Below are 27,672 nucleotides of genomic sequence, written 5' to 3'. Positions count from 1 at the left end.
ATTCGAGATGTAGCCCCCCGGGACATAACCCAGTGGTGCAAAGGATAGGAGTGGGATAGTCTTAGCTTTGTTGACAGTCGCAGTGTGAGGATTCGACTCTTGAGATATGGAATTGGACTCTTTGTGAGCATTAGTTTACGGGCAAGCGCTTGTTCCCTAACCTGATGGGACATATCCTACGATTTACCTCCCTCACGATGCTCCAAGGGTGAGACGGTGGGGGCCTTCAAAATTGGGGTTTAACCTTTTTTTATATTATTCGAGATGTAGAAAAGGACGTATGCATGGTACGGTAGGACCATTGCATCTAACAGTCAATTATTTTCATGAAAGTTTGTCCATTTATAGAGCTGTAAAAGTTTTTATTTCTTGCATATACTTCTGTGCATGTATCCTCATCAATTTCACTTGTATATCCATCCAAACCAACGACACTATGATTCTCATTATGCGTTATTAATGTCAAGTTTCTTTGGATACCTCATTGTCGTGGTGTATCATATTTTGATTTAAATGATTGATCCACAAAAGTTGTTTACTAATGGATGACATTGAGGTTTGGACTCAAATATTTATCATGTTGAAGCATCTCGACTCATCTAAAAACTTGAATTAGAAGAATATAAATTTTATTTCTCTTTTGTACATGCCAACAAATGGATTACATGGTGTGTGAATGAATGTAATCAAATTGGGAAAATTATGATGTTAAGATCATTAATAATTCATCAAAAGATAAAAATGGTGGGCTACGAAATTCACTACTAGAAACTGAGGTTTTATAGCCGTAGATATTTTTCTCGCTAAAGGTCGATATTTCATCGATAACTCTACGTACAGTTGGAAATACCAACAAATTTTTATGAGAGATATTAGCAACAACCTTTTTTTTTTTTTATATTGGTGCAAGTCAAATATTACCAGCTTATCACCTAATGAAATATCCGTCGGTGATTTTTTATACAGTTTTATTTTTTATTTGAAACTTACTATGGTAATACCATCTAAATAACATCTATTATCTATTTATTTTTTATTTTAAAAATTACCTACGGATTACCTGGGAATATGTAAAACAGCAAGAAGTTGTCGCTAGTTCAGTCTGTATGCCTTCTCATTTTGGTTTTAAATAATTGATGAAATATTTCGTCAAAAATGCATCGTTAATCCATTGTTAATAATGATGAATTTCATCCCTAAAGCCACAATTTCTGGTATTGTTGAGTGTACACTACATGTAGGAATTACTCAATACATTTTCAAATTATAAAGTTGTATGCTTAATAACCAATATTTCTAATGAAATATGCTTAAAATAGGAAACTAACTTGTGAATCTATGCCTTCGAATAAGCGATAACAAAAGGTCAAAACTCGGAGGCCTCTCTCTCCTGGCATGGCGGCGTTTTTGGAGATCCAACCCACTCACTGGTAACAGCATATGACTGGCAATAAACAAAACTTATAGGAACGAAAAAAGAGAAATCCAAATGATAAATTCATTAATTTATTTAGAAATTCTAACTCAACCACATGGAATCCCATGCCGACGTCCATTTCTCCAGTGTACTTCACCACGTGCTCTCCATTATTCACACTTCTTGAGAAATTTTTTAATGAAACCACTATCTCTTTTTTGTATGTCACACAGAGAGAGAGAGAGAGAGAGAGAGAGAGAGGGAGAGGGAGAGGGAGAGGGAGAGTAATATGATAATATTCATATATGTGGATGAGTGTTCATCAATGGAGTGATGGGCCGAGATTTTATGGTCTGAGTTAACTATAAATACGTCAAATACTTGATCAGTTGGTGCATGCATGCATTTATACATATATCTATATATTTAAGAATATATAGGTGTGTAGGCCGTTTTCTTCCTTATTTGATTCCTCAGATTCTCAAAATATCCAAAAATGGACAAGTACGAGGTTGTGAAAGAGTTGGGAGCTGGAAATTTTGGCGTAGCCAGGCTTATGAGACACAAAGAAACCAAGGAGCTTGTCGCCATGAAATACATCGAGCGTGGACACAAGGTGCGAGAATAAGACTTAATATTTTGTTGTATCTTTTCAATTTCTTACTCAACGATCTGATATATGGTATTATTTGGTTGCCAGATTGATGAAAATGTGGCCAGGGAAATTATTAACCACAGATCACTTAGACATCCCAATATAATTCGTTTCAAAGAGGTCAATTAATTGGAGTTTCAACCATTTTTATGGATGTACAATATTTTGTTATGCCTAACAATAAAAATAAAAAAAAATTGCAGGTCGTTTTGACGCCAACACATTTGGGGATTGTTATGGAGTATGCATCTGGTGGTGAGCTTTTCGATCGAATTTGCACTGCGGGTAGATTTAGTGAAGATGAGGTCAGTTGATCCAAAAATAATTAATTTTCTGTCTAAAATTTGAAGTTTTTCTATGAAGAATTATATATTAATTTCCTTGCATTTCCATTTATTATTTCAGGCTAGGTACTTCTTTCAACAGTTGATATCTGGAGTCTGTTATTGCCACTCCATGGTATGCCATTTCTCTTTTCCAATAACTCGTTTTGAGCTTCTAGACAGAATGAATGAACATAGTTATTGTTTGAAATGGCAGCAAATATGTCATAGAGATTTGAAATTGGAGAACACACTGTTAGATGGAAGTCCAGCTCCCCGCCTCAAAATCTGTGATTTTGGTTATTCCAAGGTAACCAAATCTATACTTCCAATGAATTATATACATAATATAAGTTGATTAATGAATTATAAGTAATTAATTAAGATGGTATTGTATTGTGTTGAAACAGTCATCAGTGCTGCATTCAAGACCAAAATCCACAGTTGGAACTCCAGCTTACATAGCACCAGAAGTTCTCTCCCGCCGAGAATATGATGGCAAAGTAATTCTTTCCTCTATCCCTTAACCTTTTCAACAATTCTGGTGACAATTACAGGGTCGTTAAAACTTACAAATCCAAGTTTCGTATTAGTGATTTCAAGGTTTCCCTTTTTGTTTCAATTTGGTGACTTTGTTAAACATATCTATTGTGGAAAATGACATCTTGATATGACAAAAAGAAAGTAAATTCAACCATGCTACACGAATATCGGATTTGACATCGGGAATGACCGCATATACACACATGGGTGGTCAGACATTATTTTATTTACACGGAAACCACGCATCCATATGAGTGGGTGATCATCGATGCGGTCATTCTCGCAGATCATTTGGCTTTACTCAAGTAAATTTCAGCAGCCACTTTATAACAAAATAAAATTTGATAACTGATGTGAAACTTGGTCGTAAGATAATTGACTGCATTTTAAGTTTTTGACAAGAACATTGAGTGACTGACACAAATTATTATATTCAATGACATAGTTGGCAGATGTATGGTCATGTGCAGTGACACTCTATGTCATGTTGGTGGGAAGTTACCCCTTTGAAGATTCAAAAGATCCCAAGAATTTTAGAAAAACTATTTCAGTGAGTGTGCCTATCATAATCCAATTATATTCAATATCTTGTATATCTCATAATAATAAATTATCAAGTTTTTTCCTCACTCAATTTCTTCTCATTCTGCAGAGAATAATGGCTGTTCAATACAAAATCCCAGATTATGTTTATATTTCTCAAGATTGTAGACACCTACTTTCTCGTATTTTTGTTGCAAATTCTTCGAGGGTATTTCTTTTTTCCCTTTAATATCGTTTACTGTCTAATAATGTATAGTACAAACACGCCAATTCTAGAAATGACCACTTGCAGAGGCTGACAATAAAAGACATTAAGAACCACCCATGGTTCTTGAAGAACTTGCCAAGGGAACTCACTGAATCAGCTCAGGCTGTCTACTATAAGAGAGATGATCCAAGTTTTTCCCTTCAAAGCATTGAAGAGATAATGAAAATTGTTGAAGAGGCTAGAAACCCTCCTCCAGCATCAAGGCCGATTGCCGGATTCGGGTGGGGAGTCGAAGAAGAAGAGTATGAAGGAGAATTAGAAGAGGTGGAAGAAGAAGAAGATGAGTACGATAGGCAAGTTAAGGCAGTACATGCAAGTGGAGAATTTTATGTCAATTCAATCTAAGCAGTGATCACAACATTGAGTTCGAAGTTCTGATTGAATTGTACGACATATAAGCACGGATATTGTTGAACATGCACTAGGATTTACTTATTTGAACTTTTTCATTATGTCAAGAGTACTTATTCTTATTGATAATTCTGCCAATACTTTATATTTTTAAAACCTTAGAAAACAAGTCGAAAGATGAGGAAAGGAAAAGTCAAATAATCAGATCAAATAGATAAGTAAACAAGAAACAAAGTACACCGTGAGGATCATAAGAGGTGTTGCACCATGCAGAAGCCCAAATATTGAGATTTTAAGCAAACATGAAAAGAGAAAACGAACACGACCTGCACTTGGCCTACATCTATGGGCGGAGACAAGAACAACTTTATTAAAAGGATAAAACATGGATCCAGTAATTTAGTATAACAATAAAGTTTGAAATGAAAATTCATGCAACTTAAAATACAAATTCAGCATTCACGGTCTTGATAAAAACACTATGTACCTTTTAAATCACACCTATCATCTCAGCACTGAGCTATCAAATCCTCATCATATCAGCAATCTAAGGAATTGCAACTTCAAAAACCTTGAACCTCCATGTATTTAAAATTCGATGGCCTTCAACCTTATAAAAGCATTTTTCTCGCAAAAAACTTACTTCGCTCAGTCACTATAATCCATACTTCCACTGAGAGAGCTGCTGGCATTTCGGATGTGTAGCGAGAGACTCCTCATATGCCCATCAAGCGAAGAAACATCCGACTTTTTCTCCTTAAAAAATCTCTCTCTCTCAACATGTTTAGCAGGTGGTGGTGGAATCACAACTGCTGGTCGACCTACAGTAGCTTCTTGATCAAGCTCCATAGTTGGTGGCCGCACATGCTTTGGCTCCATAATTAGTGGCCAAACGGGTTGTTGCTTTGGCTCCACAGTTAGTGGTCGAATGAGTGGGCGATGAAGCATCTCCGCAGGAACAGGACATCCCAGCAAACCCAATGGCCGCTCTAGTTGGCAGCCTTCATCTTCTGGTCGTAGACAAGCTTTCCCTTTTCTTATCCTGTCCAATGACAGTTAAGTGACCATTATAGTTAGATGATGAAAACCAAATTTACAGCAAAAAAAATATTATAATAAATTAATAATAATATTAACAAGCTCCAGCAACATTGGAACAGAGACAAGAAAAGCAGAATCTCTATCCACCTACCTGCAAGGAAACTAGCTTATTTTTACTACAGTAATTCCGTGGATAACTGGACTATCGCTTCTCAATCCATTGCTCCATTCACAAGGTGGTCCTTTTCATTATAGTTGTACATGGGAAACACCCAAATTTCTTTAAAAATCATGACCATGGTCTCCCATGTCCAACTTTATGAAGCTTGATTTAGCTTCTTAACTTGGACTGTCCGCAGAAATTAGGAAGACATGCTTCCATGATGGTCACTTGACCATTTAACAAAAATTTGTATATTTTCCATTAGTGGAGCCTGATTGTGAAACTATAGTAAAAAGTTGGGAATCAACTTGATCTTTTCGAATGTTGCGCAACTGGCAAAGGGGGCAATAGTTTGGGGACCAACACTGAAACTTCACCAATTTTTGACTAAGTGCTATATTTCAGTGTCGTTGAATTCAATTTTATACCGAGATAATCAACATTAATAAGCGCGTACCTTCGGAAAAGTTGTTCAGCCTCCTCTTCCTCTGCCTGTTCTCGGTCAATATGCCTTGATATGGACATCGTCCGTTCATGTTCAATATGACTCGATATGGACATTGTCCTACCAGAAACAAGTGCATCGTGCCTATGCAAAACTCTTTCAAGCTTCTCATTAAGCTCAATCGCACTAGAGACTATCTTTTCATCCCTAGAAGATTCAGATATAATGTTGTTACTTCGATATTATGAATATACTAATCACAATCCAAAATAAACTTGGACTTCTTAAAGTCCATCCCAGGGGTAGTAAAAAAGGAAGAAAAGTTATTGATGTAGTATATCATAGAAGTACATCCAGATATCATGTGATGCATCACAAGTCTCACTGAAACGCATGACGTCAGACGGTTATGAAATGAATCCTCACAGGCTATAGGGGGGAAGAAAGATATTAATACTAAAAATGTATGATTGATCAACCTCAAAATTGAAAATTCATAGTAGCGATATTGGTTTTTTTCGACTTTCATTATTACAAAAGAAATTCCATGAAAATGTTAAGAGGAAATTTATCTCTAAATGATATTGAGGTATCCAACATTCCAGGTTTGAGAAGAATGCCATTACCACAATAAATTGTCATCTTTCCCCACAAAATGTAAAATTAGCCAGTGAATGCAAATAGAGAGAATGGCTATTAATTCAAGAATCACAAAATCCAGAAAACAAAGAAAAATGGCTTATGATAGACAGATGAATCAACAGTAAGTCCTAAAAACGAGCAGTCAGGTGGAAGCGCTTCTGAACATAATATATTTAATTCCACTTCACATGATTGGTGTGGATTGCTACACGTAGAGCCATTGCTGTAGAAATCTTATGATGTCAATCATCTATAAGTTATTCATGAAAAAAGAAAGGAAAGAGTATAAAAAGCAACATATGATGCATTTTTGGCATTCTTTATAAGCATACATGCCTCGGTAAATAAGGATTTAGACCAGCAAATGTGTGACAATTACCAGCTTAAATTGCTATGCAACAGCTGGTGGACAGCAATTGGGGATATGCAGACTCAAACTGATAGAAGCATTCCCCAGTTGATCAAAGGGGGCAGAAATCTGAATTCATAATCCACATTATACTTAGCAGATTCACTGGTTGGTCCAAAAAGGTACAACCTGACAAAGCCACTTTGAGTATTTGACCCAAAACATTGCCCTTGAGAAAATTGCAAGCACGCTGCCATTTTTTCTCACATTTAATCACTTTGGTCATTCACTTCGCTCATACAACGCACTTCACAACAACCCCGTGTATTCAATCAAGCAAAAAAAAAAAAATTGGAAGAAATTTAGTTTTGGGTGAAATATTGGATGTGTCATGATTCCTCCAAATATACAGCTTTTGACCATCACATGTCATATGACATGCATGCAGACATTCAAGTTCAGTTGCCAAACATAAGAAATGACAATTATACAGAACAAATACTAAAGTATAATAATCCTGCAGACAGTAAATTGTTCAACTATTCATTTAGTTGACATCAAATTTATTGGAAACAAGTCTTAGCTCGTTGTAAGGATCAACTGAATTATTACACTACTTTTATGTTATGCATACCATTCTGCTCTCATATCATATGATGCAATTCTAGTAAAAACATACAGTGCATGACGATGCAATAACTAGGAAGCTAATAAGAAGCTTAAGTAACTAAAATGAGCTGAGTTCAACAAGCATATAAACTACCTGTCTCATAAGTAAGCCATTACCAGATGCAGCAATTGTAAGATTATTTGATGAAGTAAAAAATAAGGTCTTACCGAGAAGTCATTGCAAGTTGCATTATTCGTTGCTTTTGGAAAGAACATTGTTCCACAAGATCAAGTGTGAACTCGTCTTTCGCTCCCTAGAAGAACAATAAAGTTGGAAAAACCCCAGGGAAACAAATCAGAAGCTCCACAACATGGTAGATAAGTCAATTGTCAATTGCACTAATCTTAAAATTGTTGAATTAAGACAAAGTAAGTTGTTGGTCCTTTTTTTCTCATGGTTTTAAGGCTTAAAGGGGATTACAATATTATGGACAACGAAAATTATTAATGAATGGGGCAATTAGGTTTCCTCTTCCTAGGTTTTACTATTCAAGCTCAAAGTATAGCTTTGTCGGCTTAGGTCAGCATTTCATCCAGGATCTGCAAATATCTAGCCTTTTCTCCCATATTGTTCAAGATTGCTTCCTGTTTGCTTTCATTATCATGTCTATAATTCATTATGCTCAGCAGAAGAATAGAGAATACTACACCAGTAAATACCTCAGGATGTTGAGCATCAACAGCATTAAGCACATCCTCCAAGACCTCCAGTGCACTGCCAGCTTTCTCAAGAATACTGTGTAAAATTAAACTTATTTTAAGGGAAGGAAAACTAGGGTAGTAACCACAAGTGCGTCAAAAAAAATGATACTAAGAACGATCAACTTCTTTTTCTTCTATGAATAAAAGGTACACATGGATACCAAGTCATATATATGAAGAAACGATGATACCTGTCTTCAGAAACCTTCTGAGGCTGGGTCTGTGGTGCACTTCTTTCACATTGAGTATTAGCAAATTCCTTATCAAGTAAATTATTCTCATTGTTGTTTGATGTAGCATGAGGTTTTGGGATATCACGAGGCCTCTGAGAAAATTGTACTCCTGCACTCTGCGAACATAGTATCCAAGGTTAACCTAGTCTGCAACATTTAGAGTATTTCCACCACAATATATGCAAAACATCACAGTTATGCCCCAGCAGAGGCAACAGAAAAACATATTATACAATAAACTAAGTAATCCTAATTACAATTGAAAAAATTAAAATTAAAATTAAAATATATATATATATATCTTCCATGCATGGAATGTAAGATTGGTATACATCTCCAAGGCATATTTTTCTTACAGGAAATTCCATCCTTCAATTAAATGAGGTCCATCAACTTCTTAAACTCTATATGCAGTTAAAAGCATAATACATCATTAATAAGAGTATACAACCACCGTAAATTTACAAGATGTACGACATGGCCTTTGCTGCTTTTATTACCTCATTTGAAAGTTTTCGCTTTCATCTTCCCCAGACCCGAAAATCCAAAAATAATTGTTATATTTTATTTGGAAATGGATTTATAGATTTACTTTTACTAGATTTGTCAATAATCAATCCATGTGGCGAAAAAGGATTGACATAGCCTACCCCAAATTTATTGGAAATAAGATTCATTTGCTATTGTTTCTATTTAGAGATGCAAGCCTTGTTTGACACAGCAATTGAAAAGTTAAAGTTTCTTTTGAGATTAAGAGGTTGCTTTTGGTCTTACAAGATAATTTTCTTTAGTGCTCTGTCTTTTTAGGTGAGCTTTTAGAGAAAGTTTTGTCCAATGTGGCTTCCTCATTAAGAGCTTATTCAATAAGTAGAAGTAGAAACTATCCAAAGGCCGTAATCTTACATATTATTATAAATTTTATATTCTAAAATAAGGTTTTCTGGTAATTAGTGGAAGGCAGGAAACCAAGAAATATAAAAATCACTTCTCTTATTGGTAAGCATTACATAAACAACTAACATTAAAATAATTTTCCAAAATAATGTCTGTTTACACTTTTGAAACAAAAAAATTCTGAGGTATAACTTGTGCTTGACTTACATACTTGTCACTTTTCTTTTCTGGTACACTCAACAAATATCAAAATACTTCCAAAAAATTATCATGTGTTAACAATTTTGAGAAGATCAATATTCTTATGAACTAGACATGGTAAAGATTCTCCATCTTCTTATTGAATGATAAATCAGTACAAATAATACCATCAAAGAACAGATGATGAGGATAGCTAAGGATTAAAACATAACATCTCCATGGTTAAAAATTATAAAGCTTCAGAGGGTAATGGAATACAAAGATATACGACGATAACAATAGAAATACACCATTGCACAATTACAGATTCCATCAAAACTTCGAGGTTAAGATGTTAATCAAGTATTGTTCATGTTGACTTTGTTGCACTAAAACTATTCTTGAATCAAGTAAAGAAGTAATCAGTGTTCCTAAATTGTGTCTTCAATGGCAATGTGAAAAGCTAAATGCATTATTAGAAGAAAAAAAAAAGTCTTGAAGATCTATATTCATTTCAGAGTGAACTAGAGTTGAAGAGGTGTTACAGTTACATGCTCAACTCGTATTTTATTGATATGAAATTTTATTCTAGATTGGTGAAAACTTGATATATCACACATTCAACGTGTTTACTACCTACCACCAATTCATAATATGCAGAATAATATTGAGGGAACCTCCCAGAAGCTCCACCTACAGATGTCTGAGCTGCATCTAAAAGAAGAAAAATCTTTTCCCGAACAGGAAGGTCTGACTGTAAAAAGGAGACAAATTATTTCTCACCTCAATCAAATCAGCTTATAAATGAGAATAAAAAATAGAGAAGCATCAACCTTCTTCTTAACTATTTTCACAAGTATGGGAAGAATTCCTGTTTCTGTAACCTGCTTATGAACGGGTTCTCCAATATTATTCATCAACATCTCCAGCAACTGTATGATTTGAGCAACAGAAAGAACAACAAGCTGGGTTATTGATTCTTCCAGCAAGTCTAGGGATATAAACATATCATGCAATGCCGACAATAGGAACGTAGATTGATCAAGGCAAAAATATTTTGAGCCCCAGAAGTACTCACCATTACTGCAAATAGTTTTGTGTTTGAGTGTTTGCTTCCCAAGCGTTTTTTTATAGCTTTTATGACATCTTTCGCTTGTCTGTATTAATAAAACACCCCAAAATTGGTAAGATAATAGTGATGATAACATCAAGGTGCAAAATAAAGGTTAAATCACACACAACAGCCATGTTTTAAAAAATCAGCTCAAAACTACAGCTAATATTCTCTCTATATTACCAATTTCCAAGAAACTTATCTAATGTTATAAATAATAGAGTAAAAGAAAAAAGTTCAGATTTGAAATTTACCTCCTACATCTAGACTGTAGAAGAAACAATTATCAACCACTAATTAAAAACAACATGAAAATTTGTAAACCGGATAAAACAAGACAAATATTTTATATAAACCTTCTGACAAAATAATAAACAACCGAATTGAAGCCCTATCAACAGTGGAAAGTATAAAATAACAGTCATATAGCACAACACATCAATAATGGCTGCATCTGAACACAGTAAAAAGTAAGGATTGAATCTTACCTGTGATCACGTGCAACTAATTCACAAATCTCAATGTTTTTCATCCAATCCATTTCAGTAAGTTTATCATTTGTTGCAGAATTAACAAGTTCAGATGCCATATTTACCATCTCTGCTGTAAGAAAAACGAGTTAAACGAGTGTAAATACATTATTGTAACTTATCAACATGTTTCGATTGAAAACCTGTACAGCTATACCTAGTCATATAGGCAGTGAATTTTGATGTTATCAACTAATAAGATTTGTCTCACATGCTCACATTAGAACCATCACCGACATTTGACAAAAAGTACAAAACTAACAACATAAGGCCGCAAAGCTAAAGCTAGAAGGTACTAAACTCCAAGAGGTCATTAGTGTTGTTTGATTGAATGAGATGGAATGACTCGACGACTTATAGTAAGATATCAGACATTCATTGGAACAGAATGCATTTAGCACATGACACGTTTCTTCTCCTTTAAATACGCGGTACATCACTGCGACAAATTGATTGGTCGACATCAATGTTCCATTTACTTTTTAAGTTTCAAACAAACAATATGCTAACAGTATTAATTTAGATTCATGCGATATACTAAACTACTTCTTATTGAGACAATTTTTGGTCATCAACTGCATGACTTTAAGCAAAATTTGTTCCCAGAACATACAAAATGCAAGCAGACAAAGGGAAAGCGTTAGTATACAAACACACTATTGACAATTAATATGATTATATATTTCATCTATGTGCTTTTTAGAAATAGAATAACAATCTTACATGGATAAGATCACATTTTTCGACTGTTTATTCTAATCTTCCACAATTATCAAACACCGTGGCATACTGAAATCAGATTTCATCATATCCATAACTAACATTCAAGGGGAACAAGACAATAAAAAAATAGGGGAAAAAATGATCAAGATAACAATCTATAGCAAAATACACAAAGATTAAAATTAGTGGCTTATACACTATGTATAAAAATCATTTAACAGCTCATTATACTTTCCATGTTCTCAAAAACAACAAAATTGACGAATTTAATAATTCATAATTCACTTTATTTTACCCTCATTTTTTTTTCTTTTTTCATATTCAAATCATTTACAGAAATGAAATGGGGATTACTCGTTTTAGCTCCTTTATACTTCGCTTTCTCTTCACTCACCCAAAAAATTAATTAATTAATTAATTAAAGCACTCGTCTGTTCGTTTTCAGATCTCAAGCAAGTATTCAAGAAAGAGGATATAAAACTGTAATTGATCTCAATAAAAATGTGAATTCTTTTATTCGTCACAAAAATTATAGTAAAAAAATTAATTTATCCTAAATTAAATTTTAAAAAAAATCACAGGACGAGCAAACTAAGATGAAAAATCCGTACCTGGAGAGTCAGTAAAGAGTAAAACGGCTGCTTCAATGGCGATATATATTTGTATATTTTGTTGTAATTACAACTGTGCTACGTATAAATAAATACATACATACGTATATTTGTATATGGTATGTACGATAAAGAGAGCAAATAAACTGAGAATCCCTTGTAATTACTTTACCAATTTACTTTGTTTACATTCTTCCAGGAATTATACATTGAAGTGCAATCGACAATCTATGTGTATTATTTTTCACTCTCTCCCTGTCTCTCTCCTCTCTCTCTATATATATAGGTATACGTGTATGTATGTATGTATGTATGTGTGTGTGTATATATATGTATGTATGTATGTGTATGTATGTATGTATGTATATGTATGCATATGCATATACATACGCGCTGGTGCGAAGGTGTTTGTTATTTTTATATAATGGAGTTAAAAATTATAATTACCCAAGGACAAATTCGGAATGCCAATTTATAGTTCAATTTTGACGCTTTCAAACATAAAGGGCTAAATTTGTAAATTGAATTGTGAAGTCCCACAACCGCCTATATCCGAAGAAGTGCACGTAGCACTAAGGAACTTGTTAATATCACTGGGCGGTGATATACGTTGAGATTTTCAATGCGTACGTGGCAAGAGATAAATGGTTACTGATAATCCCACATGGGTGATTCTTCAGGGATGCATGAGGGCACAGACTAAAAGGCAGCAGCACAAATTATTGTCTCCCACGTGTCTGGTTAAAGCAAGCGCGTACTTTTTGACTAAAGTGTACTCGAGGATTTTGCTGTTTAACAACATTAGGAAAAGAGGTGGGCGGTCCGACGGTTCAGCAGAAGTAACACAGTGTTTGGCTGTTTGCTAGCATAGATTCTCGTATCGAGGTAGAGCTTGCTTCTTGTTTGGGCCACTCAGATTCTTTCTTTTTATAAATTTTGTGAAGATTGATGATTTTTAAACTAATCTTGATTGATGAACAATGGTCGTTAAGAAATTGGCTCTCTTTACCATCACACTGGCCCACAACAATGACACGGCTCATCTCGCACCGTCCTACATGGTACGACCTTCAAAGGGGAGCTGCCAACTCATCGATGACCTTCAAAGGGGGAGCCGCCACTTCTTATTTCTCCTCATCCGACCATCTCCGCCCAAGCTCAATCATATGCTCTGCTTGGCAAGGCCACGTGTTTGAGCTCAACTATTTGGTCAACTCGACCACCCGACCTTGATTTGGTTTAACGATCCATGACGTTCCATCTCGATCCTTTTTCTCTTCTTCAAACATCTACTCTTAATGACCTCTATAGCGATAATTGATAGGTAACCATTTAGAGTAGGTCTTGTAAACTTAACCGGAGTCATGGTACTTGATCAATTCATTAGTTATATTCACAAGAGACCTAGTCCCAATTAAGCCCATGTTTGTCATCCTTTAACAAAATAAATTGTTTGTTACAGTAATATTCTTCATTACACATTTACATAATAAAATATTTTACTCACAAATCAATAAAATTTCTTTAAATTATAGTCTTACATTCTCTAAAAACTACTGTTCAAAACTCTATAACTTCTCCCATAATGAACGACAAACGGGCTCTAGAAGAACCCCTGAAAGTAGATCGAGCTAGCCACCCAAAATCCAACTAGATCTCAATTAGAAATAATCCCATATAATTCATACGTCAAGAAATTCACCACATATCCCTATTTAAGGGTTCCAAATCTAGCAACAAATGTCCTAATGTCCTCCACCCTCTGTAGATTTTCCTCAATATGTCCTCGATAAATGCCTGTGTAAAAGCCTCCTTGCATTTAATGTAAAATCTAATAATATCATATCGTGCTGTATATATTTTGTTCCATATTTAGACTCTTTAGAGGTATTAATCCTGCAAGCACTTTTGTATATTAGAAGAGAGATGTCTAAAAAGTATCATCCTATTAGTACTAGTGCACAAAACATGCATTAAAGAGATTTCGCATGTGCATGCCAAACTTCAAATCATTTATTTATTTAATCTCGTTCTATCATTATTCGTTTCGATTTTCACAAAAAAAAATTCTGTCATGTAAATGTCAATTCTCAGCATCTGTGTTCAACACTACATAAGTGCATATTATTTCCGGTACATAATGGTGTGTGCATATAATATATTCTATCAATGCATCTCTACCACGTATCAACAACATCAAATGCCTTCTCTTCGCTTGAAGAGTGTTTCTCCACTGGGGGTCAATAAATTGTTTCCCTAATATTCCCTGCAAAATGTGTCTCACTTTCTTCAGCAGTTGAAGCTGATGATGCACCTGCACCAGCTTTCGCGTCGAAAGGCTGATCAGTTCACCAAGGAGGTGAACCAACCAGGGATCCAACCACTCGCCTCACAACTCCACCGCCATTGGCACGGTCCTTTGACTTGGTTACCAAATAATTAAGCCACAGCAATATTTCAAGGATATGAACAAACATAACTTCTGGTAGTCACAATGTAATTGCTTCATCCACGCAAAAATTTCTTCAAACGCTTGGTGATAAATTATTCACGAGGTTGGCCTCAAATTTATTGGCAATAAGGCTAAGTTTGCGCTTATATATAGAGAACCAAAAAGTAAGATTATTGGAACAATGAAAGACATCTCCCAATTCACAACCCATCTGGCAACAGTAACTGAAATCGCTGTCAAGTGTAACCAAGTAGCATAATCGACAATACTACATGGCAGATGGGCTGTTTTCACTGTAATGGATATTGATGAATCATATCATGGCCTCCCAAAGGGAGTTATAATAGACCACAACCACCCTTTAAAAAAAAGGAAAAAAAAGAAGCAAATAATATAACAAAGAACAGCAGCCATTACAGATTCGGCCTAACTCAATATTTCGGAAATATAATTTGTAATTGAATAATAGCGTATGCAAAAATCGCTCATGAAAAAACAATCACATTTTCATTTCACTTTGTTCTTTCTTGTAACTTTCCAATTCTTGCCCTGATTTCCAGCCAAAACAGTAAATAGACTCTCATTGTTATACAGCATAGTAACAAGGACTATGATAAAAAATTTAAAACTCCTGCAGTAAACAGAGGAATTCTTTGTTTTTCAAGCAGAGAAAAAAGAATCGATTCACAAAGATAGAGGCAAGGACAAAGAAGTTCAATGTTGTCTGAACCATATAAAAGCAAAAGGAGCTCCTTAAATCTGGAGTTCATGAAGCACTGAAGCAGCAAGAAATGATTGATTCAAGCTTGTATTGAACTGCCTGGATCTCACGAAGAATCCTACCTGTCAGACATACTCACATACACGTTCTCAGTCGTCAAATTCTCCCTAAGACAACTTACGAGTCTCATATCTTCTTAAAATCTTCGGGCCATATGTAGGTAAAGATAGCCGCCAACTACCTAATCAATTTGAGGGACATAAATAACTACAGGCAATGACTTGCATATCTCTGTAAGTAGTTTGATAGGATCCTGTATTTTCTGTACTTATAAATGGAAACAAAGGATTAAAGGCACAAGTATGGATGAATAAAAAGGAACTATAATGCAGAATTTTATTGATGAAGGCGAGTGAACAGCTTCCTGGGAAATTCGAGAGACCCAGTAACTCTCCTCACAGACTTCACCAGCCACTAGATAGATTTCTATTTCCCCCCTCCCATACATTTATTTCCCCACCCCAAAGTTCAACTCCCCAAAATGCCCCTATCTCTAACTAATAACAGATATGAGGGAAACCGAATTGGTTTTCCCTGAACAGAATTAGTTTCCGTGTCTCGAGAGCCCATCTGCCTCCCTATTCTTTTTCCTTGTGTATATGAAGAGAACCAGGGGTCTATCATTACCCCCTTCCCCAAAATCCACCTTGTCCTCAAGGTGAAAGTCATAAAACTGTTGTCTGATGATGTTGAAAGGCTCCCAAGTAGCTTCAAAATCCGGGGCATCCTTCCACTTGATGAGAACTTCCGGTCCCATGCTCGAGTCTGTGCTGGGGTATCGAACTTGTAACACTGCTTCTAGCTGTACTGTGAACTGTCCATTTGCTGATAGTTGGGAAGGTAGTTGGCAAACTGTCTGGACTGCCCCAACCGCCCTTCGTAGCTGTGACACATGAAACACTGAATGGATGGCAGCCTCTTTCGGAAGTTTTAATTTATACACGACTTGTCCCACTTTTGCCTCAACTTCAAATGGTCCATAGTAGCGCAGGGAGAGTTTTGCTGACGGTCTGCTAGACACAGACCTTTGGCGATAAGGCCTTAACTTGAGGTATACTCTTTCCCCAACCTCAAATTGAATGTCCCTGCACTGGCCATCTACTTCCTGTTTCATTCGCTGCTGTGCACGTTGCAGCTGTAATTTCAATTCCAGTAACACTTCATCCCTTGCAACTAAAGCTTGCTCGACTGATAACACAACTGTACTTCCCTTCTCAAATGGAAGAACCGGCCTTGCAACTAAAGCTTGCTCGACTGATAACACAACTGTACTTCCCTTCTCAAATGGAAGAACCGGGGGAGGGGCGCGCCCCTATCCTATCTGAAAGGGGGTATGTTTAGTTGCTATGTGAAAGGAAGTATTATACCAAAATTCTGCCCAAGGTAACCACTGGCTCCAAGAACGAGGCTTACCCGAGGCAAAACATCTCAAGTAAGTTTCCAAACACCGGTTCACCACTTCGGATTGGCCATCCGTTTGTGGGTGGTACGCTGTGCTCCGTTTGAGGACCGTTCCCTATGATCTGAATAACTCCTCCCAAAATTTACTCATAAAGACCCGATCCCTGTCAGATACTATAGACTGAGGAATGCCGTGCAACCGAACAATCTCGCGGAGGAAAACATTGGCTACTGACTGAGCAGTAAATGGATGCTCAAGGCAGATGAAATGGCTGTACTTACTCAAACGATCGACAACCACCAATATAGTGTCCCATCCCTCTGATTTAGGTAACCCTTCAATAAAGTCCATGGAGATGTCCGCCCAAATTAGTTCTGGAATTGGTAGCGACTGTAATAGGCCCTGAGGTGACAAGTACTTATTTTGCTGACACACCCCACATCTTGCCACAAAATCCCTCACATCTTTCTTCATTCCCTTCTAATACACCTCATGTACTATTCTTCTATACGTTTTGAGGAAGCCCGAATGGCCACCAACTCGGGACTCGTGACACTGTTCATCATTAGCTCCGGAAATTGGGATGCTTTCGGCAACACAATCCTGCCCTTGTAGCATAAAACCCCATCTAGCACAGAATAGCCTGGTCTGATCTCCGCCCCTATTACACAGCTATCTACTATTCCTCTCAGTTCATCATTAGCTACCACTTTCTTGATCTCTTCTAGTTGCAACACTTCAGGCATAGATAAGGTTAGAACACTCAAAATCGGTTCAACCTGGAGAGTGCGTCCACAGCCCTATTTTCAAGCCCCGGACGATACTGAATATCAAAATCAAAACCCAGCAGTTTCGTAACCCATTTCTGATGACCTTCACTAATTAGCCATTGCTCAAGTAGGAATTTCAAACTGCGCTGGTCAGTCCTTACCACAAAATGTCGTCCCAACAAGTAGTGGCGCCATTTTTGTACAGCCAACACAATCGCCATTAGTTCCCACTCATACACAGACTTCTGTCGAGCAGTGCGTGGCAACACCTGACTAAAGTAGGCTATGGGATGATGACTTTGCATCAGAACCGCCCCCAATCCATGGCCCAATGCATCGGTTTCCACCACGAACAACTGAGAAAATTTTGGCAAGGCCAAGACAGGAGCTTGCGTCATTGCTGATTTCAAACTACAAAAAGCTGCCTCTGCACTTGCATTCCAGCCGAAACAATCTTTCTTAAGGAGCTCTGTTAACGGCCAAGCAATCTTGGCATAACCCGCTACAAAACGCCGATAGTATCCCCTGAGCCCTAGGAACCCACACAACTCTTTCAAATTTTGGGGTTTAGGCCAATTGCACATCGCCTCAATTTCTTATTTATCTGCCGCTACCCCTTTTCCGGATATGACATGACCCAGGTATTCAATTTGTTGCTGTCCAAACGTGCATTTCTTCTCATTTGCAAACAATTGATGCCTTAGTAGGCATTCTAAAACGATGTTCAAATGGTGCTCGTGTTCTTCTGCTGATTTACTGTAGACAAATATATCATCAAAAAACACCAGCACAAATTTTCTGAGATGCTACTGGAAAAATTCATTCATCAGACCTTGAAAAGTTGCGGGTGCATTAGTCAAACCGAACGGCATGACTAAGAATTCGTAATGACCCTCGTGAGTTCTAAAAGCTGCTTTGGAAACATCTTCTTCCTTCATTCTGATCTGGTGATACCCCGATTTTAGGTCCAACTTCGAAAAAATTACAGCCTCATGCAACTCCTCTAGCAACTCATCAATTACCGGAATAGGAAATCTGTTTGGCACCGTAATTTTGTTGAGGGCACGGTAATCTACACAAAAGCGCCAACTGCTGTCTTTCTTCTTAACTAATAAGACTGGGCTCGAAAAAGGACTGCAACTAGGTTGTATGATTCCCGCAGTAAGCATATCCCTGACCAGTCGCTCAATCTCATTTTTTTTAAAATAAGGATATCGGTACGGCCGGACATTCACGGGAGCTGATCCCGGCTGTAACACAATTTCATGATCTCGAGGGCGAGGGGGGGAATCATATCCAGCCACTCGAAAACCTCCTTGTAGTGCTGTAGCAATTTACCGAACGGTTCAGCAACCCCAGGCACATCCCTCTCTTCTTCCACCCCCATACTTCCAAGCTCTAATAGTACCCCTTGGTCGCCCTCTAAAGGTTTTAACCATAGATTTGATTAAGACCTATGACTTCTGTAGGCTTAAATCACCTTGCAGCAGCACTGTGTTCCCCCTACTTGGAACTTCATTGTTAATTTTCCCCAATTAACCTACATCTTTCCCAACGTCCCCAACCATTTCACACCCAAAATAACATCAGTACATCCCAATTGTAATGGTAGGAAATCATCGACTACATCAATGTTTGGTAAGGATATCATCACCCCTCTACAAATGCTCCCACCACTGACTGACATCCCTGTACCCATGAGGACTCCATACCTGGTCGTAGTTGATGTGGGCAGTTTCAGCTGCTTTACCAACTCCATGGAGATGAAGTTGTGGGTGGCCCCACAATCAATAAGCACCACCACGTCTTTTCCCGAAATGAACCCAACTAACTTCATGGTTTTTGGCGTACTTAGTCCCACTACCGAATTAATTGACAGCTCTATCGTTTCCCCTACCTCAATTCCTTCCTCCCCCTCTAATTGTTCCACCCCATCCTCAACTCCTTCTTCCTCTTGCACCACCAAGACCTGCAGCTCTCTATTCCGGCATCTGTGACCCGGCCCGTACTTCTCATCACAACGGTAACATAAACCCTTCTCCCTTTTCAACTGCAATTCGGCGTCGGTTAGCCTCTTGAATGGCGACGACCCTTTAGCTGTGGTCGGCGCGCGTAACACTGTCGTGGGTTTCACTGTGGACGGCAAGGGCTGACCGTGGGACAATGGCTGATAACGAGGCTTAAAAGGGCTGCAGTCTGCTGGTGGGCTCGAATAATTGCTCTTCTGCTTAGAGGGGCCAGAAAATATTTGGGCCTGTTTTATAGTTTCATTCCTTTCTTCCACGCGCTGGGCTAATTCCATAATATGGTCCAACCCACGTGGTTTAAACATGCGTACCTCAGCCCGAATATCTGGCTTCAGCCCATTAAGGAAATTACCCTCCATCACTTCTTCACTGATCGTCGTTAATGGTGCTGCCAGGACCTCAAACATACGCCGATACTCACGCACCGAGCCCTCCTGACTCAACGCCAGGAATTTCTCCAGATTCGATCCCTCTTGGGGAGGCCGAAATCGTTGCAGCAGTAGTGATTTTAAATCCTCCCACCTTTTAACGGGCTGTCGACTATCTTCCCATTGAAACCATGCTAGAGCCTCCCCCTCGAAGCTCGCTGCTGCCTCATCAATTTTCTCCCAATTTGATAACTGGTTCATAGTGAAATACCGTTCAGCACGAAAAATCCAGCCATCTGGGTTCTCGCCGTCGAACACCGGCATTTCAAGTCGGCGGGTTCGATTTTCTGCTCGCCCGGCTTCCTCCCTGACTCTACTGCCCTCGCTGTGGGTACCCAGCTCGTCAGGCTTTGGTGGAATTTCGTTGGGCTGGGTGGGTTCTGCTGAACCTTCTACCTTACCCTTCTCTGTCTTCTCCCTTTCCTAAACTTCCCACTTGTTCATTATCACATCAAACTTATCCATCAGTCCACTTATATTTCTCTCTAATTCCTATTGAACCCCATCTAATTTCTCCTCCAACGTGACAACCCAATCAGTAAGGGTCATCCTTCCAGGTGGATGCTCTGATACCAAATTGATAGGATCCTGTATTTTCTGTACTTATAAATGGAAACAAAGGATTAAAGGCACAAGTATGGATGAATAAAAAGGAACTATAATGCAGAATTTTATTGATGAAGGCGAGTGAACAGCTTCCTGGGAAATTCGAGAGACCCAGTAACTCTCCTCACAGACTTCCCCAGCCACTAGATAGATTTCTATTTCCCCCCTCCCATACATTTATTTCCCCACCCCAAAGTTCAACTCCCCAAAATGCCCCTATCTCTAACTAATAACAGATTTGAGGGAAACCGAATTGGTTTTCCCTTAACAGAATTAGTTTCCCTGTTTCGAGAGCCCATCTGCCTCCCTATTCTTTTTCCTTGTGTATGTGAAGAAAACCGGGGGTCTATCATAGTTCTAGAATCTTTGATGTGGAAATCGGGACTTATATAAACAAAAACTATAATCAATCTCATTCAATCTAATTATATGTCAATTGTACCACCAGCATTTACTATTATGAGCAAAACAATTCATGCTGCAGACCCCCAAAAAAAGGGGAAAAAATTCCTAACCCATTACTTATGTGCATATGTAAATACATAAATTAGAGTTTGTATGTATCTAGCTTATGTTTAGTAACATTTTGATTGATCCTAAGTCTTGACCTCTCATGGAAAGTTGGATACTCATCCTAGCGTATTATCATTGTGCCATTGCTTATAAATCAAGACTCAAGAGTCTCATCACCCTTCGCTAGTTCCATACACTTGATGATGGTTGTTGCTGACACAAAATTTTCGAGCAAAGACTTTTCAACCATGTTGACGGTGCACTCAGTTCCAATCATTAATTAGTTTCGTCTATCACATTTTTCTAGTCGAAGGAAAATTTAAACATTCATATTCCAATGCTCCTCCAATGACATCAAAATTTAATCAATGCACCCTTTGTAGCTTGATCGTAACATAGGCAAGTGCCCACAAGAGAAATGAATTTTATTATCAGATCTTTTTGGCACATTGATAAAATGCCATAATTTAATTTCCTTCTTTGTTAACTTGAGAAACACGAATCTTTAAAAACGTGAAACCCAATTAAGCCGTTAACTTTTCATAAATTCCCTTTTTTGAGCCCCATTTTTTGAAAATAGATTTTGTAAAAACTGATTTGTTTGAAAAATGTTTGATAAAAAGTAGGAAAAATTTTGGATTTACATACAGAATTATTCTATTAAAAGAATATATTGTTGAAAATGAGTTGGCAAAAAATAAGTTTTAAAGAACGTGGATCAAACAGAAGCATTACATATTTCATGGAATACACAATCTACTGACAAAGCCATTAACTAAAGGACTTCCATATCCTCTTTTTCTCACCTTCTTCGTAGGTGATTATCCACAAATAGTTCTTTTATAAATTTCATGAAATGCATGATCCTCAGATAAAGCCATCAAGTTTAGGACTTCTAATTCCTCTTTTTTCGTCCCACTTTATCGTGGGCAATTATTCACATAACTGACAATTTTTTTACAACCTTAAATCACATGGATAAGCATTCATATTTTTTAAAGCTAAATTCTCACTCCATTGGAGACCACCTGCACTCCAAAGTCCTGATCTGGAGGAATGAAATAACGGTTCTTCCATCACCACAATAGAGCTTTCTTCTCACTATAAAGTATTTGGCTTCTTCTAGCTTGACAACTTCATCTGAACCAAAAAAGCATGTAACTTTCTATGTTAATTTTTCGAAAAACAATAAAAATTATAACTGGCATGCTTGTTATACTTCCTCTCCAAATGTTACCAGTTCTATATTCGAGAAAAAAAACTGTATGTTTTTAAGTAATGCTGCCATGTAAGTAAGAGAACCCAACAGGCATGAAATATGATGCACAGATATGAACATGTGTTGTGTAGAATACGTCGACACACGATTTTTCGAAAAAATACTAACATGACACGTTGGTTAAATTTTTTAAAATTCTTAATTTACATATTTAGTTTTATATTTATTATTAATTTTTTTAATATATTTTAAATATGAGTACCTATTTGTTATTTAATAATAATTTTAATTTGAAAATATATAATATTTCGGATAAAGTAAAAAAAAAAAAAAACAATGATACAGTACTCGAGGAGTATCGATATCGGACACGTGTTAGATTTGGACACGCCACCTTACTTGAAGTGTTCATGCAATACAAAGCATGAAAAACTTTTGACTTATGAACAAGTTAATACAAGGAAATTCGCGTTCTTTACTTAGTAAAATAACATTGATAAGAAAGAATGTTGTGTGTAAAGTGGGCAATATTAGGATAGAACTTAAAAATCATATGTAGTTACAAGGGCTTCCAGTGATAATACTTAGTTCGAGAAGTATTCCTTAATTCGCATGCACCAAGTGGTCCAGGCCAGTGGAGCAAATAACGAAGGAACAAGCCATTCGAATTAAATAAAAAGTTCCAGTAGGCAACTAGTATCTCAGTCCTCAAATCTAGAAAGAGACTACATAGAAATTTAACTCGTCATAACTGCCACGGCGATCAGAAGAAAATAGTAAACAGATGACAAATCACAAAATAAATATGATTACTGGTAACTAAATAAAACAATAGAAAGAAGAAAAATAAATAAAAAAGCAACTATAAACCAGGGTCAGAAAAATTTCAGGGTGCAAGTAGAAAATTTTATACCACACAAAATTTCATAAATACTGTTATGGCAGAACAGGATGCCTAATAAACGTTCGATTGATCCCAAAAACTTGACTTATACTTCACCAGATTTGTAACCAAATTTTGTAATATACTTCTGTAAATATTACTCCACTAAATTGCTGAAAATATATCATACAATATCCATATAAATGATGATCACAGTGAAACGATTTATCCACTTTAAGACTTGTGTGCAATGGATGAATAATACGTACTTTCAGAAAAATGCATACCCTGGTAGAGATAAATTGTTTGACGAATTTGAGAGACCAGAGAAGACATTTGAGTATGTCTTGGTTAGATAAGAGAAGTTGGGAACTGGGGATAAAGATGGCACCCTTTCACCCTTCTTCAAAAGTTCTTGCAAGTTGAGCCTCTGCAAGGTCAAAACAGCCCTGGACTCTTTCCATATAAAAGCAAGCAATTCGTCGTGAATTACAAAGAGTGAACCAGGTTTCGAACCAGGATATCTGAATCCATACCCATGTGCTATACCTTCCCCCATAAAAGCCCACTTAACATTAACTGGATTGGAATCTTCATCAGTATCCCAAGGGAATATTTCTGATGAAGGCTGAGCAGTATTAACTTTAAACATTGCTGAGCCATTTGGATGCAACACATAGGATGTACCTTCTAAAATCTTGGTAGCAATTAGTTCCTGCTGCCCATCAGACTCTTCATAAGAGAGCAACAGAAAGAATAGAGCCTTTCCAGGCTTGTCTTCAGAAGGCCTACCTGGAGGCCAACCAAAAGTGCCTCCCCATAAACCAGCATACTCATGGTCTGACCTTGGAACCTGTATAGGCAACTTGTAGAGGGCAAATCGATTATCATGCATATTTGGCCATGCCTTATAAGAAGATAACTTCATGGTTGTAGCACGTAAAGTCAATCCTATAGTATCACCCGGGCGTAGAAACTCATGAAGCTGTGCGTGCTTACTCTCACAGTTGGTACCATTCGCTGAGCTTGATTTCCCAAGCATCTGTTTGATACCGCCCTTGATAAATCCAGAAATCGTCTTCTTCTTCAGAGTCCCATCTCTTGTCTGTGAAGTAAGATAACCAGAAGTATATTCAAGACTCTTTCTGACCTCGCTTGAACCTAATTGGGTAGGATCTAAATTTGATTCAGTCTTCAAATCATTGTGCCCAACACCACCCTTATACATTTGAAAAAGCAATAACCTCCTTTCATATAAGAATGCTAGATCCTTATGCAAATCAACCTCGTCATTTCTCAAGGGAGGAAACAATAAAGCATTTGATGCATCAGGGACCTGAAGACGAATTTGGCTGGTAATAATGTCAAGTAGCCTTCTCCTATCTCCAAATCCAAGCCGACTAAAGGGAACTACCATCCCTTTCTGTCCAGCCATTCTCTGTGATTTAGAAATCTCACCATCTGACCTAGATATCTTTCGTGATTCGTCCTTTTCTACTAGATGGGCAAAGTTCTTACTATGAACCAATTTACCTCCATTTCTCTGATGCCCAGGCTCAGCCTCAAGCAGAAGCACGTTGCAAGTCCTATCAACTGCTTTTAGCAAACCAGGATATACATAATCTTTTCCACTCTCCCTCCCGTGTAAAAAGAATGCAGTGGAGCCCTCATAGTTGCAAAGAATTTCAAATACAGTCGCCCATAATATAGGACCATCTTTGAGGCCTGAAGGACCCACCTCTTGGGGGATAATCCGGCACCCAACAATCGATAAGAAACCAGGCATAACATAAACTACATTGCCAAGCTCGGGGTTTTGGTGAACCCAAATCCCCAGCAACGGCAGAATATTCATTAGGAACTGGCAAAGCGCCTTATACGAGCAAATGCCCCTTCGCCATTCAATTAGGTCCTTGTAAGGAAATAACCCCAATTTAGTGCATTGTGCAAGCCACACCTTATCGGAGGCCACTACAGAGTGAAGGCGTCGACAGCAGAGACCAAGATTAATCACGTCCCTCGGAGAGAGGGATCTGCTGACTACGACAAATATGTCGTCTGGTAATTCCATAAAAAAGCTTAATCCACGCTGATCGGTTAACATTACAGTATGTGTAACTTTTCCTGATAGAGTTTGAAGCTTTTTAGGCGTATGTATATTCATGTAAAAATTCTGAAATTAAGGGAATTCAAGAAATTGTTGAAACGTTACTTGACCCAATCTATCATTTGCTATAAATACAAAGAAGGTTCCATTCGTACCTTTTCAAGAACCCTTTTTATTCCAAATCGGGGCAAAACGATTAGATTTTGAACTGAGGGTTAACTGGGATTACATCGGATTCTCCAAACTCCGCCTGTAGATTTTGCATCGCGAAAGAAGAAAAATTCAGCAGGAATTGAAATTGGTTACTCAAGGAAAGTTTCAATTTTAAAATAGATGATAGGCAGATTGACGTGAACCTTTTACCAGGGTTAAGATGAGCAGAAGTCATCAATTCACTAACTACTTAAGAGAAAATGGACAAGTTCGTATGTGTGGTGGCGAGTGTGAGTGAGTGGTAGGGGGCAGGGCCCCCGGCGGTGTGACATGGACGGGAAAATATTACAAAACTGTGTTCTGTTGAACAGTGCAATATTAACAAGTTACACGTGACATTCTGTTATTTGACAATTTCAGAAAATAATTATCTTTTCACTCGTACATTTTTGTCTTTCTAGAAATTAATGGTCAAAAATTTATTTGGAATAAGAATTTTTTATTAACAAAAATTTCTTTCACATCCAAATTCAATATTGTGGAAGAACCTAATATAATTGATATAATAGGATTAGGATCTTTCACTGGAAAAGGATTAAAATAGGAGGAAATGGGATAAGTCGGATTTATGATGACTATCCAAAAATTTCAATGTGTGCAGACTCTATAAAATAATAAAAGTTAGCTCATGTTTGTCAATTATTCTATTATATTATTTTTTTTACGGTATTCATTTTGAAAATCACACATTTTTTATTAAAATAATATTACACAAAATTAAAAAAAAATTCTTTTTTAATCAAATATTTCAACATCAATCATTATTTCATAATATATTTTTTGAAATTAAAAGGGGACAAGGCCCTTAATGCAGGAATGGTAAATTCCATTCGAGCCTGCCAATTTTGAACTCAGCTTCATACCGAAGCCAAATTCTCCACAATCACTAGAAAAGTCCAAGCAGCAGTGCCTAACGCATGTGGCCACGTTTGCCCATCAAATTTACTTGTAATTTATGTAGAACATGTTTGGTCCCCATTTCAACTACGTTATTATAAAAATGAGAATAAAAATATAGTCATTATGGGTTCTATACAAAAAATAAAAAGTCTAATATGATGACTTGATATAATAGATAACGGTCATATTTTTCATTTTAATGAGAAAATAATGGGTTCAAGTAAGGCCTGGGTAAATTTTTTGTATTTTTCTTGAGATTTAAACATTTGCGTTTGCACACATTTCTATTTATTATAATTTAAATAATTTATACACATTTTTTAAACAAGTTTTCATTTAGCCCCGTTTGAACCACATTATTGTAAAAATAAGAATGAAAAATATAATCGTTATGGGTCCCACACAAGAGAGAAAAAGTCAAATATGATGGTGTTTCGCGCATGTTAGTCGCTAACAATTAAAAAGGGATCAGACGATTGTGTAAGGGACAAACCTCTTGAGACAAAGTCCCAAAAAGGGGTGTTCTTTATTGGCGGTGACTTTACAATCGGAAATTAAAAACAAAATACCTCCAAGTGGCGCAAGCACACGAGTTACTGAAAAAAGTGTTTAAATCTAAGCTAAGAAATTTAAAATTACATGTTCTCTATTCGAGAGTTTTTGATTCGGTCCTTTGCTCTATGTCATTCCTTCCTTTTATACTTCTTGGATGATCTTCCTTGTGATCAACCGCCTAAAAACTGTTGGATCGTTCTATAACTGTCCACTTTCCTCGTAATGGCCAACTTGTCATGGAACTACCTTTTCTAACTGCTTTCATTACTCTTTGTCGTTCAACCGTCTTCAATTAAGTTCCTTAAATCGTGGAACGCAATAGGGCTGCTTTGATAACTGCACTTCTTGATAACCACAACACTTCATGTTTGCTAAGACCTTGGGCGACTCGAAGGTTTGGGCGAGAATAGAGTAACAGCT

At 37.1% G+C, this 27,672-nt stretch overlaps 3 protein-coding genes across 6 annotated transcripts; 1 reads left to right on the top strand and 2 right to left on the bottom strand.

The window, feature by feature from the left end:
- Positions 1 to 1,654: 1,654 nt before the first annotated feature.
- On the top strand, positions 1,655 to 4,225 carry LOC111409652 (serine/threonine-protein kinase SAPK7-like). Its single transcript, XM_023039677.1, has 9 exons — positions 1,655 to 2,033; positions 2,118 to 2,192; positions 2,276 to 2,377; positions 2,478 to 2,531; positions 2,613 to 2,705; positions 2,806 to 2,898; positions 3,384 to 3,488; positions 3,591 to 3,689; positions 3,774 to 4,225. The coding sequence occupies exons 1-9, from the start codon at positions 1,914 to 1,916 to the stop codon at positions 4,092 to 4,094; spliced, it is 1,062 nt and encodes a 353-aa protein (XP_022895445.1). The 5' UTR covers positions 1,655 to 1,913; the 3' UTR covers positions 4,095 to 4,225.
- A 219-nt stretch (positions 4,226 to 4,444) lies between these two features.
- On the bottom strand, positions 4,445 to 12,676 carry LOC111409168 (TOM1-like protein 5). 2 transcript variants are annotated; one of them, XM_023039145.1, is made up of 10 exons: positions 12,397 to 12,676; positions 11,021 to 11,135; positions 10,497 to 10,575; positions 10,252 to 10,350; positions 10,059 to 10,172; positions 8,303 to 8,460; positions 8,070 to 8,145; positions 7,578 to 7,663; positions 5,762 to 5,956; positions 4,445 to 5,142 (listed from the first exon to the last, which is right to left on the bottom strand). In XM_023039145.1, exons 2-10 carry the CDS (start codon positions 11,128 to 11,130, stop codon positions 4,749 to 4,751), a joined length of 1,311 nt encoding a protein of 436 aa, XP_022894913.1. In that variant the 5' UTR covers positions 11,131 to 11,135; positions 12,397 to 12,676; the 3' UTR covers positions 4,445 to 4,748. The 2 variants fall into 2 exon arrangements, with proteins under 2 accessions (XP_022894913.1, XP_022894914.1); XM_023039146.1 differs by having other exon boundaries at positions 11,021 to 11,132; positions 12,397 to 12,668.
- A 9,456-nt stretch (positions 12,677 to 22,132) lies between these two features.
- On the bottom strand, positions 22,133 to 26,028 carry LOC111409166 (F-box protein At5g39450-like). Of its 3 annotated transcripts, XM_023039144.1 has the most exons (3): positions 25,740 to 26,028; positions 23,747 to 25,601; positions 22,133 to 22,515 (listed from the first exon to the last, which is right to left on the bottom strand). In XM_023039144.1, exon 2 carries the CDS (start codon positions 25,579 to 25,581, stop codon positions 23,749 to 23,751), a length of 1,833 nt encoding a protein of 610 aa, XP_022894912.1. In that variant the 5' UTR covers positions 25,582 to 25,601; positions 25,740 to 26,028; the 3' UTR covers positions 22,133 to 22,515; positions 23,747 to 23,748. The 3 variants fall into 3 exon arrangements, with proteins under 3 accessions (XP_022894912.1, XP_022894910.1, XP_022894911.1); XM_023039142.1 differs by having other exon boundaries at positions 23,747 to 26,028; XM_023039143.1 differs by having other exon boundaries at positions 23,765 to 26,027.
- Positions 26,029 to 27,672: the final 1,644 nt, after the last annotated feature.

The sequence above is a fragment of the Olea europaea genome, chromosome 14, assembly GCF_002742605.1.
Source record: "Olea europaea var. sylvestris chromosome 14, O_europaea_v1, whole genome shotgun sequence".
Lineage (NCBI taxonomy): Eukaryota > Viridiplantae > Streptophyta > Magnoliopsida > Lamiales > Oleaceae > Olea > Olea europaea.
The sequence above is the reverse complement of the archived record's forward strand: the minus strand, read 5'-3'. Positions and strand labels throughout refer to the sequence as shown.

Excerpts from the sequence above, each read along its gene's own strand:
- LOC111409652 (XM_023039677.1), top strand. The coding sequence starts at position 1,914 with ATGGACAAGTACGAGGTTGTGAAAGAGTTGGGAGCTGGAAATTTTGGC. Across the intron at positions 2,378-2,477 it reads GTAGATTTAGTGAAGATGAG|GCTAGGTACTTCTTTCAACA; the intron begins GTCAGTTGATCC and ends TTATTATTTCAG. Across the intron at positions 3,489-3,590 it reads ATTTTAGAAAAACTATTTCA|AGAATAATGGCTGTTCAATA; the intron begins GTGAGTGTGCCT and ends CTCATTCTGCAG.
- LOC111409168 (XM_023039145.1), bottom strand. The coding sequence starts at position 11,130 with ATGGTAAATATGGCATCTGAACTTGTTAATTCTGCAACAAATGATAAA. Across the intron at positions 10,173-10,251 it reads TGAAAATAGTTAAGAAGAAG|TCAGACCTTCCTGTTCGGGA; the intron begins GTTGATGCTTCT and ends TCCTTTTTACAG. Across the intron at positions 5,957-7,577 it reads CAACTTGCAATGACTTCTCG|GGATGAAAAGATAGTCTCTA; the intron begins GTAAGACCTTAT and ends TGAATCTTCTAG.
- LOC111409166 (XM_023039142.1), bottom strand. The coding sequence starts at position 25,641 with ATGAATATACATACGCCTAAAAAGCTTCAAACTCTATCAGGAAAAGTT.